General features: G+C 41.7%; 1 protein-coding gene across 7 annotated transcripts in view; it reads left to right on the plus strand.

The window, feature by feature from the left end:
• Nucleotides 1–11212, plus strand: part of Scyl2 (SCY1 like pseudokinase 2) — a 58049-nt gene extending 46837 nt beyond the window's left edge. For 3 of the 7 annotated variants that reach the window (XM_040755093.1, XM_040755097.1, XM_040755094.1), the window contains 4 exons: nucleotides 4313–4379; nucleotides 4504–4599; nucleotides 7636–7755; nucleotides 9231–11212. In XM_040755093.1, coding sequence (XP_040611027.1) covers nucleotides 4313–4379; nucleotides 4504–4599; nucleotides 7636–7755; nucleotides 9231–9875 — 928 coding nt within the window. In that variant the 3' untranslated portion in view covers nucleotides 9876–11212. The remainder of the gene's footprint in view (nucleotides 1–4312; nucleotides 4380–4503; nucleotides 4600–7635; nucleotides 7756–9230) is intronic. The other 4 variants (XM_040755096.1, XM_040755098.1, XM_040755095.1 and 1 more) reach the window with 3 other exon arrangements.
• The last annotated feature ends 2574 nt before the right edge of the window (nucleotides 11213–13786 follow it).

Here is a 13786-nt window from a genome sequence, read left to right on the forward strand (position 1 = left end):
TTTGTTACTGAGCATTGAATATAGAACTTTGCACCTAATAAATATGAACTTTGCAATTAAGTTATACCTTCAGCCTAAAACAAAATTTTAATATTTAGTGTTTATATTGGATGGGCAAAGCAGTCCTTTCCTTTTTGTTTTTCCTGTCTAAATCCTTCCCTTTTTTTCAAGCCATACACCTGGTCATATCACAGTGACTGCAGAATTCCTTATTATGTTCTAAACTTAATCATTAGCCTGTATCATGTCCTGTCTCTCAGTGACATAATAACTGGCATCCCTTGATTCATGGAATACTGGTATACTTACTAATAAGTCTCCTAAAGTTTTTAATTCTTATATATATTTGTTAGTAAATATTAACTTTTTAAAGTAAAAGGTGTTTTGGTTTCTATGAATCGTCCATGCATGGGTGTGGCAGTCAGAGAACAACTTGTAGGACTTAGTTTTCCCTTCTACTAGGTGGGTCCCCGGGAATTGAGCTCCACTTGTCAGGCTTGGCACATAGAAGTACTTTTACCTGCTGAGCCATCTTGCTGGTCTAAATATTTTCCCCAAGGGTTATTTATATATCCTTTATATGTATGTATTGTACCAGTGTGTGTGTGTAAGTGCATGTGTGCGGATGCCCTTATAGTCTAGAATAAGACGTTGAATTCCTCTGAAACTGGAGTTACCAGTGTGTGGGAGTATCTGATGTGGGCACTGGGAGGTGAACAGCAGGCCATCTGGAAGAGCAGCAAATGCTCCTAACTGCTGAGCTATCTCTCCAGCCTGCTGGCCCAATTCCTACATGTTGAATTAAACAAACAAACAAACAAAAAACAACAAAAACCCATGCACAGGTATTTTCAGATCATCAACTTATTTATTCATTTATTTATTTTGAGAGAGAGAGTATGTGTTGTGAGTACATGAGTGCAGAGGACTGCTATTGAGTCTCTGTGCTACCTGATCCCACAGCCGTTTAGTCCCAAATAAACACACAGAGGCTTATATTAATTATAAACAGTGGCCGATGGCTCAGGATTCTCATTGGCTAGCTCTCTCTTAATTATTAACCCATTTCTATTAATCTGTGTATCTCCATGTGGTTTTGGCTTACTGGAGAATGCCCAGAATCCTGTCTTCCAGGTAGTTGCATGGCGTCTGCCTGGTGACTCACTCACTGCCTCTTTCTTCCCAGAATTCTCCTAGTCTGGTAGCCCTGACTATACTGCCTGCCTGGCTACTGGACAATCACTGTTTTATTAAGCCAACAAGAGACACGTGTATTCACAGCATACAGAAGGACATCCCCCATCATCTCCTCTTTTCTGTCTAAATAAAAAAAGATTTTAACTTTAACATAGTAAAATTGTATATAATAAAACAATTATCAAGCAAGAACTGTAGTTAATATTTAGTCCATTTTCATTTGGCAAAATTTAAAGAAAATATTCTATCATCCTATCTTTGTGAGTCTAAAGTTTTATATGTAACTTGTCTTTTATCATAACTAAGGAAAACTATAACCATGACTATCTGTCTTCAACTTCATCAAAGACCACAGAAGGATAATATATAAATTCTAGAATTGACATCTTGCTGCCTGAACAGTCACCCAAATTCTTTTGTAATGTTGGGGCATCCCTCTTCAGTCTATGGGCCTAGTGTCTGGCAGCTTTTCTGTGAAGCAGGAACCTTGAAGGACCACCCTGTCCTTTGGCAAGTTCAGCAGTCACTTTTCTTTGAAACCTGGTCGTCCAGTTTGGATAGCATGCTGTCAAGCAGTTCAGGCAAGAACAGTTTCTTGTCCAAATGGATATTCCTGCCATGTTGAAGACAAACTCAATAAGGAGTTTCTTCAGTGTCCATCTTCCTCTCTGAAGTAATTGGTGGTGTCAGGAGCAATTGTGTCTCTTTGTCATGAAAAACCCTAATAAACCATTTTAAATGCCATATTTTGTAGGTGTTTTGAAAGGTTTTGAAGACTATTCATTTGAAATATATCTCTGTTATATCTAAAAAACCTAACATAAGTTTTGACTATTATAGGTGACTGTATAATCTGTATTTAATTATACATTACAATTTTAAAAGAGCTATATAAACACAATACCCAAACAAGAGTAGAAATATACATATAACAAAATTGATCTTAAACTTGTAACAATAAACCAAAATCCATACCACTGCAAAGTACTCATTTCTATATCATATTCCTTTTAGAAAGAGATTGACTGCGATCATTAACCAACTCTGTTTAAATGAAAACATTTATAAACAATATTTGGGAATTCGGGCATTGTTTTCTCCAAACTGCTTCCTATTGTTTGGGGGTGCTGTCAATCCCCAGGGGATCTTGAGAAAACCCAGACTCATAGCCAAATCCTGGTTGTAGTAAGTCGTCTGTGGGACTGTATCACCTCAGCTGTTTTGGAAGTTATATCACCTGGCCCACTGCTTCAGAAGGTCTTGTAGATCAAGCCATATTAGTTTGGAAGGAATCTACAGCTTTTCATCTTCTGTGGAAACAAAAGTAGAACCTCTTTTCCAAAGTAACATGTCCTTAGACTTAAAGTTTGAAGTCGAGGCATTTTCAAAATATATAGGTTGGATTAATCCAGCAGCATTTATAATTGAATGTCTTTTAGTAGCTGTTGCTCCTTCCTCAGCAACCAAACAATTCAAAGAAAACACAATAACACACAGTATCCAGACTCTCTGTGTATTCTCTATCTTCACGTGCCTTTTTTTTTTTCTTTTTTTACACTACTCTATTTCTTTTACTTTGGTTTTTTTGAGACAGGGTTTCTATGTGTATCTTTGACTGTCCTGGAACTTGCTCTGTAAACCAGGCTGGCCTTGAAATCATAGAGATCTGCTGGCCTCTGCCTCTGAAGTGCTGGGATTAAAGGTGTGTGCCCCCATACCCAGCTACTCTTTTTTGTTTCTCTCCCAAGCCTACCTGTATTTTTAAACACACTGTAAACAGTTTAAAGATTTTGTTCCTCTGAATTTGTCTTTACTGTATTGTCTCTATCTTTTTCTAACCATATGAATTTTTAATCTGCTAAACATCATGGCTAAAATTAAAGCAGCGGCTGGCCCTGCCCTATTCCTTGGCTTTCTGATAGTCTAGCTTCATGGCAGTGAGAGCCATGCTTTTTGCCACAACTCTGCAGAGTTTGTAGGTACATGTCACCACCAAGAAGCATGCCACCAGCTGCTCACAAACACCCTTTAAATGTTTGGTAGCAGGGCCTCTTAAAAGAGCCTTGTGGGGGCTGTAGAGATGACTCTGGTTAAGAGCATTGACTGTTCTTCCAGAGGGCCTGAGTTAGTTCCCAGCAACCACACAGTGGCTCACAACCATCCATAATGGAATCTGATGCCCTCTTTTGGCATGCAGGTGCACATGCAGATAGAGCACCATATATATAAAAAATCCTAAAAAACAAACAAAAAACCAAAAAAGCCTGACTAACACTGAGTCAGGAAGCTACTCTTAAAGTTTGCCTCTAGCAAACAGAGCCCACTAGAGAAAATGCTGCTATCAAGAAGCCATGCTTGATTCTGTTCTTTTCTCAGAATCCTTTTTTAAGCTTTTGTCAAGTTTCACGTGGAAATTCTTGCTCCACCTTGGGGGCACCATTTGTAGACTGAGTTTAGCCTGGTCCCAATAAACACACTAAAGCTTCTATTAAGTATAAAATGTTTGGTCAATGGCTCAGACCCATTTCTATTAAACTATGTATTGCCATGAGGCTGTGGTTTACCTGTAATGCTTCACTGCACTGGCATGTTACTCCTTTGGCTGCTATGTGGTATCTTCCTCGAGACTGCTTCCCCCCCCTCTCCCCCCCCATCCCTCCTACCAGAATTCTCCTCATCTGGTAGCCCTGCCTATACTTTCTTCCTAGCTACTGGTTAATCAGGGTTCTATTAAAACAATAAGAGAAACATATATTCACATCACGCAGAAGGACATCCCCCACCAGACAGCTTTTGGGAGGTGGCTTTCTGTTTACACAGTGTTGAATCCACATCTCTCTCTGCTGTGTGTCTGTGTGTACTACAAGCTAGCTTCGATTCTTCAATCACTGCCCTATGTCTAGAAGGACTGCTAGATTTACAGATGCGTGCTACCACATCTGGCTTTTTTACATGGATTTGGAGTTGTCACCGGGCTTTCATGGCCCCCAGATGTTATCATTTATTATTATTTGGGCAAAATAATGTGGGAAAATTGTGGGGGAATCAGAGCTAAGGAATGAAGTTAAAGTTTGTTTCTTTTAACTACATTTCCATAATTCTGTCCATCTTGTAGGTCTTTGGACATAGGAAATCAAATGAGCACTCCTGAGGAGACAAACGTTGCACATACTGGAAGTCAGGTAAGATGACATTCATTTTTACAGAAAATGTTTGAAAGTGTGCCTCATTTAAGAGTCCTTAATCTTTAAGGAACAAAATGACATTGTTATTGGGGTATCTTCAAGTGTTGGACTTTTATTTCAGCAGATTGATAAGGTCTTTAACCACATTGGAGCAGACCTTCTAACTGGTGGCGAATCAGAAAATAAAGAAGATGGGCTGCAGAATAAACAGAAAAGAGTAAGTTTCTCTACGAAACAAAGCATCTCTATTGTGAACCTTCCTGTAAACCACATATATTTACTGGGAAATACTGTGTGGCCTCTTAACAAGGAATAGTCTCTAACTCTTTGTGAACTGTGTTGGGAAGGAGTGTGTATATGCTGTTTTGGGTTCCTTTGATACCACACCCCACACCCCACGGTGTCTTGTCTCAATTGCTTGTCTCTGCTTGGATGGTGCCATCACTTAGTTATGCTGCCTGTCTAATTCTCCTGAATGACTGCTTATCAATAACTAATTTTGTTTTACTTTTTTTTTATTGAGTGTATTTGTGGTGGCTGGAGGGTTGTACACATGAATGCAGGTGTGCACAGATGCCAGGAGAGGGTATTGAATCCTCCAGTGTTGGAGTTCTATGGAGCTGTGAGCTGCCTGTTAGAGATGTGCTGAGCTGAACTCAGATTCCCTGAAGAGCAGGTGCACCTTCTAGCCATCCCTAGCTTTTCAGTATTTAAATCTCCTCTTACTACATTCCTGTCAGAGTGAAAGCAAGGGATGGTCCATTCTCTATTAGCCTAACAGCCTTGCCTTTCTTTGGTCTTTATTGCATGATGATACCTTAACTTTTATGGCCTTCAGATATTCATTCAGGTTTTTTTGTTTGGGGGTGTTTTCGAGACAGGGTTTCTCTGTGACTTTGGAACCTGTCCTGGAACTAGCTCTTGTAGACCAGGCTGGTCTCGAACTCACAGAGATCTGCGCCCCCCCCCTGCCTCCTGAGTGCTGGGACTAAAGGTGTGTGCCACCACTGCCCGACCAGGTTTTTTGTTTTTGGTTTTTGTTTGTTTTTATTATTATTATTTTCTTTTTATACTGTGCAGACTAGTCTTGAACTTGCTATGTAGTCAGGGGCTAGCCTTAACCTCTTGGTCTCCTGCCTTTACCTTTACAGTTGTTACAGGCTTATGCCACTGCACCTATCTTACCCAGATATATTCAAAGAATACCTCGACAGTTATTGAGTAGCATGATACTCAATTTGGAATTGCCTGATAGTTATTTTTCTTTTACTTTGTGTAAATGTGCATATGTAGACATATACATGCCATGATATGCACATGGAGATCGGAGGACAACTTGTAGAAGTCAGTTTTCTCCTTCTGTGAGTCCTGGAAATCAAGCTGAGGTTTTCAGACTCAATGGCAAGCACCCTTACCTGCTAAAGCATTTCCCCAGCCCAGGTTACACACTTTTGGCAAGAATGCTATGAAAGTGATGTGGGACCCTTCTTTATTTTACTAAGGGTATATAATGTTGACAGGCCTTATAAATGGGGAATGGTATTTTAAAGAAAAATTTCAATTTGATACAATTTTACTTTGTAAGCATTTAAAATCTTGAGTACTGGCTTTGTTGTGTTTCCTTTTTAAAGATTTGCTCTCATGATTTTGAATAGTAAACCATAAGGTAATACTTTCCTATTTGAAGTTTTGCTGTGTGTCCAATAATTTCTTACTACTGTTGAGTTCATTCTTGTATTTATTTTCAAAATATGGCTATCTGTTTATAGAGCTAATAGATAGCCCAGAGGCTTACAATACTGTAGAAGAAAGCCTTATGAGCTTGCTGTTGAGCAACATAGATGAGTACAAAGACAGACACAACTCAGTGCAGACATTCACAGCAAAGGAACATGTTTGTTTAATTCTTCCATAGTCATTTATTTAGTTAGTTTTTGTGGTATTAAGATGGAACTGAGGGCATTGGAAATTCTCGGCAGGTTTTCCAGCACTAGTTCCATCCCCAGTCCATGTTTTACTTAAATTCATTATTTATTAGCTTATTTTATATGTGGGTGTATGTATGCATGCATGCATTCCAGGGCATTCATGAGATGCTCAGAGAACAACTGTGAGAGTCATTTATTGTCTTTCCACCATGTAAGACCTGGGGATTGAACCCAGGTCATCAGAGTTGGTGGTAAGCTCCTCTACCTGCTGAGTGCTGAGCCATGTCCCTTGCTTCTGTGTGTGTGTGTGAGAGAGAGAGAGAGAGAGAGAGAGAGAGAGAGAGAGAGAGAGAGAGAGAGAGAGAGAGAGAGGGAGGGAGGGAGGGAGGGAGGGAGGGAGGGAGAGAGAGGGAGAGAGGGAGAGAGAGGGAGAGAGAGAGAGAGGGAGAGAGAGAGACAGAGAGAGACAGAGAGAGAGAGAGAGAGACAGAGAGAGAGAGAGAGAGAGAGAGAGAGAGAGAGAGAGAGAGACAGAGAGAGAGGCAGAGAGAGAGGGAGAGAGACAGAGACAGACCTGTTGTGTGTGTGTCAGTCAGAGGGTAGTTCAGGTCAGTGCTTGCTTTCTACCTTGTGTGAAACGAGATTTCTTGTTCATGCTGTGTATCTAGGCTGGGATCACAGATACTTGGTTCTGGAGTCCAAACTTAGGTCTTCCAACTGTTTTACCCACTAGCCATCCCTTTAGCTCCTCTTTCTCTCCTTTGCTTGTTTGTTTGAGACAGGGTTTCTCTGTGAGGCCTTGGCTGTCCTGGAATTCGCTTTGTAGACTAGACTGGCCTTGAACTCACAGAGATCCTCTGCCTCCCAAGGGCTGGGATTAAAAGCATATGTTACCACACTCAGCTCTAGCTTTTCCTTTTTAGTTGTGTTTTGAGACACAGTCTCTGTAAGTTGTCCTGACTGTCCTTGAACTCACTGTAACCCAGACAGTCACTGAATTTATGGTCCTGTCTCAGGCTTTCATATATGTGGGTTACCCGTCTGTGCCAGTAGGCCTGGCTCATGAGCTTTTTCCACTAAGATTTAAAGTTGAACAAGATGAAATCAGTTATTCTTAAAGGAACAGGTAACTGATAACTTTGTTTTACACTGGAAACATTGTAGCAGATCCTAAGAGTCTCCAGCTGAGGTCACATGTGGCCTTGGGCCAGCCATTGGGTTGCTTTCCACTAAGTGGCAAGCATTGTTCGGTGTGCTGTGACACACACCTACAGATGGAATATAAAGTTGTGGTTGATCTTTGCTTTGCTTTGCTTTGCTTGAAGGCGTCACTTACACTTGAAGAAAAACAGAAACTAGCAAAAGAGCAGGAGCAGGCTCAGAAGCTGAAAAGCCAGCAGCCTCTCAAGCCCCAGGTCCACACTCCCATTGCGCCCATCAAACAGGTGCGTTTCTTTCGCATACTTTCAAGCATGCTTAGGAGTAAGGAACGGAGGGTAAACAACTAATGTTTGTAGAGGTGTGTTTAAAGGGTAATATAAGTAACGAGTAACTAAAATGTGTGACTTAGGCTTTCTGGCAACTCCTGAGTAATCTGCCCCATATGCAGTGTTTAGTCTCAGTGTTGTCACCAGAGAGGAAAGGGGTGAACAAGTAGTTTGTAAGCAAAGATGTAGATTAATAGTCCATTATCAGGAATATTCTGTTCATGTCCTTACGTGTTCCTCAGCTAGAAGAAGCTGCTATTTCTGGGTTTTCCATTCTAACTGACTTTGTAGCTTGAATTGACCACATGGATCCCTGCTGTGTTCTGGGCATCGTTCCAGACGCTGGCACTGCTGCCCTGGGGAACAGGTGCTGCTTGCAGAGTTTACACTCGCCGGTGTAGCTCAGAAGTCGTCTAACCTAATACTTCCGCTCCCACTAGTTCTAGTCACCACAGTTCTTCTCAAAGGAAGAAACGTTCATGAACTAAGGGACAAAATTGAGAGTAACCGTTAGCTATTTGTAAAATAGAAAAATTAAAATTTTGATGAAACTCAAAATAAAAAATATATAATTATCCTGTTTATGATAACGAAAAGAGTACAGTTCTGTCTTGGGAGCATTTCACTTAATTGTGGTTTAAATTTGCCATTATTATCATCAAGTTGATTGCTAGTATTTGCCTACAAAAACTACAAAAATAAGTAGTAGTCATTATTTAGTGTATATAGCTGTAGTTTACTGACTTAGTGTAGATCATCACCTTAACTGTAATTTGTCCTTTATCATGTGGCCTGTCCCGTGCTCACACTGGTTATCATGTGGCCTGTCCCTTGTTCACACTGGTTATCATGTGGCCTGTCCCTTGTTCACACTGGTTATCATGTGGCCTGTCCCTTGTTCACACTGGTTATCATGTGGCCTGTCCCGTGCTCACACTGGTTATCATGTGGCCTGTCCAGTGCTCACACTGGTTATCATGTGGCCTGTCCAGTGCTCACACTGGTTATCATGTGGCCTGTCCAGTGCTCACACTGGTTATCATGTGGCCTGTCCCTTGTTCACACTGGTTATCATGTGGCCTGTCCCGTGCTCACACTGGTTATCATGTGCCCTGTCCCTTGTTCACACTGGTTATCATGTGGCCTGTCCCTTGTTCACACTGGTTATCATGTGGCCTGTCCCGTGCTCACACTGGTTATCATGTGGCCTGTCCAGTGCTCACACTGGTTATCATGTGGCCTGTCCAGTGCTCACACTGGTTATCATGTGGCCTGTCCAGTGCTCACACTGGTTATCATGTGGCCTGTCCAGTGCTCACACTGGTTATCATGTGGCCTGTCCCTTGTTCACACTGGTTATCATGTGGCCTGTCCCGTGCTCACACTGGTTATCATGTGGCCTGTCCAGTGCTCACTATGCTCCTGTTTTTCAGACGAAGGACTTGACAGACACGTTGATGGACAACATGACCTCGTTGAGCAGCCTTTCTCTTAGCACTCCCAAGCTTTCTGCTTCAAGTACCTTCACATCCGTTCCTTCCACGGGCCTCAGCATGATGTTCTCTACACCAATTGATAATACAAAGAGAAATTTGACAAATGGTCTAAATGCCAACATGGGCTTTCAGACTTCGGGGTTCAACATGCCGGTCAATCCAAACCACAACTTCTTCAGTGGTACGAACACAGCTGGAGTGACCACCATGACTCTGGGAGCAGCCCCCACTCTGTCAAACTACAGTTCTTTGAGTGTTCCTCCTGCTGGTGCGAAGCAGGCTCAACAGAGACCACCTGATATGTCTGCCCTTAATAATCTCTTTGGCCCTCAGAAACCCAAAGTTAGCATGAACCAGCTATCCCAACAGAAACCGAATCAGTGGCTGAATCAGTTTGTACCTCCTCAAGTGTCCCCAGGTCTGGGCAGCACAGCCATGGGCACACAGGTGAATGTAATGGGACAGGCTGCCTTTGGTATGCAGGGTAATCCTTTCTTTAACCCGCCGAACTTTGCACAGCCACCGACCACTATGACCAGTGGCAGCTCAGCTAGCAATGACTTGAAAGATCTTTTCGGGTGAGGTGTCCGTGCTGCCTTTGGAGGGTCGCTGCACTTTCAGTCCCTGGTAAGCAGATTTACATCGCTGTGCAGCTGGCTTGAAGAAACTGCTTCTGGGAAAGACAGAGAGCACCTGCTTCCATGCCAGCCAGCGCAGGAGTTGTGTGGATCCTAGCCAGTCAAATTTTTTAAAGCATTGAGGATTTTCTCCTCTTACAAACTCCTCTTCAGGTTTTTAAAGATCCAGTCCTTGCTAGTCTCAAAGTGCAAAAGGACAACCAAGTTATCTTGAATAGCAGTTTTCAAATCAGATGTTTATTTTAGCTTGCAAATGTTCATGTTATTCAAAAGCTTGAGTTGATGGTAACGGGAAGCTCACTGATATCTACTACCTTAGTAATCATTTGTCTCCATTTAATGTGAAGGGTCTTGATGCTGTGTTGACTGGTTTGCAATTGCATCCACAACAGTGGATGGTAATGTGAAGAGGAAGGATTGAGTCATTTGCTTTTTCTAATCTTATTTTTCAAAGAAATGTATGCTTTGTACAAAAGACAGTAAAAATGCTGCAAATCTTAACTTAATTTTGTTGATTGACCATCTTATGCAAACTAATCATTGCGAGTTACATTTTAGCATGATCTGCCTCAAATAGCAATGTGTTTTCTGCCTTTACTTGAATATATTTAGGATCACCTTTTCCCTGTTGTATCACAGGAGAGCCATGTCCTGACTTGTACAGACAGCAGACGAAGCACCCGGATACGACTTTCTCGACCACTGCCTTCATACTCGAGTTTGAATTCAAACTTCTGAAGTTGCAGCGTATATGAATTACATTTTCAAAAGGAGATTTGTAAAAAAAGATAATTAAACTATATTTAATGAGTAAACTTTTGAGATTTCTGCCATATTGTTTCAAGTGTAATAAACTCTAAAAATGAGTGAGCCATTGGATACCAACAGATTGAATGTTAGCTTGCCACGATAGTCCAGCCTTGTTAGTTACGTCTACTGAAATTTAATTTTAATTCTTTTCTAGGAGTTCCAGAAACATTTTGTTTTGTTTGGATATTGTAGTGTCTGTAAATCAGTCACTGTTAGAAAAGAAGAAATCAATTCTAATAGGACACGCCTCACTTTCTAGAACCTTTCTCTGATGTTTGTCTTTAATTTGCTGATTCTACCACAGAGCCTTATGCTACAACTGTCCTTTGTACTTTTAAAAATTATATTCCACTGTTATGTGATAACTAAAGAACTCTTAAACTGTGTATGTATTATACTTGCTGCCATACAGTTTGTGGTTTTTAATTATTTGGAACCAGCAATCATTTAAAATAAATCATATAAAGTTTAGTGTGCTGATGCTAAGTTTATTAAATGGCTGGCTGTTCATTGAAAAAATACACACATGTGCACATGACTTACGTACTGTGCAGTACTTGATGACAGAGTAGTTTCATGCCATTACCAGGGCTTTAGCATCCACTTAGCAAAAGCACACTTAGAGAAATGCGAGCCAGCGCTCCCACCTGGCTAAAAAACTGGGTGGATACAAAGGATTCATTCAAGAAACGAAAAGGCATTTGTCGAATAATCACAACTTCACCTGACTTGTTTTAAACACTTTCTTTTGGGAAATGTTTTATATGGAATAAAATTTTTATTGAAGAACATTTCTTTGCAGCAATTAAGTAGCTACTGTTTATTCACTAATTCTTTTTGATTTTTTATATGTTTGGGTGTTTTGCCTTGGTGGGTATGGGTACACCATGTGCATGCAATGCTGTAAAGGCCAGAAGAAAGTATTGGATCCAGTTTGTTATTTCATGACAAAACACCATGACCAAGGCAACTTATGAAAGGAAGCATTTGGAGGCTCGCGGTCCTCCGTCATGATGGGTGGGACAATGGTGCTTACTTCCTGATCCACGAGCTTGAGGCAGAGAGAGGCTGGGGAAGGGAGGGAGGGAGGGAACGGAGGGAGGGTGAGCACCCATGTAGAGGATGGTGTGGGCTTCTGAACTCTCAAAACTCAACCCCCAGGGACACACCCCCAACAGGACCACACCTCACCCACTGGGGACCACGCATCCAATCTAGGAGCTATGGCTGCCATTCCCATTCAAGCCACCACAGATGCACTGGGCTTGGAGTTAGGGTGTTTGTAAGCCACCATGTGGCTGGAACTCAAACTCGGGTTCTCTGGAAAAGCAACCACTTAATCACTCTTAACCACAAGTCATCTCTCCAGTATTTTTCTTTTATAAAGTAGCTTGATAATAGTGTTGAATTCCTTATTAGAAGGAAATAAACGTCTATTTGTGACTTAAACTTTAAACATGCCAATAGATTACTTGAAAAAACCCAATATATAGTTCTTAAGTAACTTAAAAGTGTTAAAAGATGTTTGTTGACCACTCTTCTGAGGACTTAGCATAGCAATGAGGGAGGGAGAGAGATTTGCATAGTCGATAGGAGAGGAACTCTATAATAGTGTAGCTCTTACAAAGTCCCATGTTCCTGTAAATAACGCTAATGAAACACAGGGGGTGGGGTTTTAGAAAGGGGGTATTTGGGCATTAGGAGTTGGGGGTGGGCAAGAGGAGGTAATGAGGGAGTTAATATGACAAATGCATTATGTACTGTGAATGGAAATGTCACAGTGAAACCTGTTATGTGTAATTAATATATACTAGTTTACTGATTATTGGGGTGGGGATATAGTGCTTTCAGTAAAGTGCTTGCCTTACTGTGTGAGGCTCAGGGGTAGAGCCCCAGAATGCATGGGCATCCTGGGTATGGTAGTCCATGCTTGTAGCCCCAGTAGTGAGGAGGTGCCACAGGAGGACCCCTGGGGCTTGCTGACCTATCAGCCCAGCTTAATTGGAGCACTCTAGGCCAGTGAGAAGTCCTGTCTCGAAGGAGGTGGGTGGTGTCCTGAAGATGACCCGTGTTCCTAACCCCCTAAAGTTGAAAATGAGATATGCACAGGATTTATAAACAGAAATAGATTTTTTATCTTTTGTTTTCTTTTTTTTTTTTGGAATGCTAATAACCCTCCTCTCCATATGTTTACTGTCAAATCTTTTTTGTTTTTTTTCTTGTTGTTTGTTTTTTGAGACAAGGTTTCTCTGTGGCTTTGGAGACTGTCCTGGAACTAACTCTTGTAGACCAGGCCAGTCTCAAACTCACAGAGATCCACCTGCCTCTGCCTGCCTCCTGAGTGCTGGGACTAAAGGCGTGCGCTACCACCGCCCAACTGTTTACTGTCAAATCTTTTTTTTCTCAATATATGTTTTTATTTAAATTAGAAACATGCATGCTTCACATGTCAATCCCAGCTCCCTCTCCCACTCCTCCTCCCTTGTCCCTCTACCAGCCCCTCCCCCCCCCCCAGGCCCCAGCCCAATCCCTGCATCATTCCCCAGGGAGGGTGAGGCCCTTCTTGGGGGGATCTCCAGAGTCTGTCATTTCATCCAGGGCAGGACCTAGGCCCTTCCCCATGTGTCCAGGCTGAGAGAGCATCCTTCCATGTGGAATGTGCTCCCAAAGTTCATTCCACTTCTCTGGGGTACCATGCATATCTCTTGGGGACCTGCCTGTTTCCCAGACTCACTGACCCTGGGATTGTATGCTGGCACTCCCCTGATCCATGTCTAAAATCCATGTATGAGTGAGTACATACCATGCTTCTCTTTTTGTGACTGGTTTATCTCACTCAGAATGGTTTCTTCTAGTGCCATCCATTTGCCTGCAAATTTCAAGATTCCATTGTTTTTTTTTTTCTGCTGAGTAGTACTCCACTGTGTAAATGTACCACATTTTCTCTATCCACTCTTCAGTTGTGGGGCATCCAGGTTGCTTCCAGGATCTAGATATTATGCATAATGCTACTATGAACATAGTGGAACAGACATGTTGTATGAA

This window comes from Mesocricetus auratus, unplaced genomic scaffold (genome assembly GCF_017639785.1).
Source record: "Mesocricetus auratus isolate SY011 unplaced genomic scaffold, BCM_Maur_2.0 Super-Scaffold_100011, whole genome shotgun sequence".
NCBI lineage: Eukaryota > Metazoa > Chordata > Mammalia > Rodentia > Cricetidae > Mesocricetus > Mesocricetus auratus.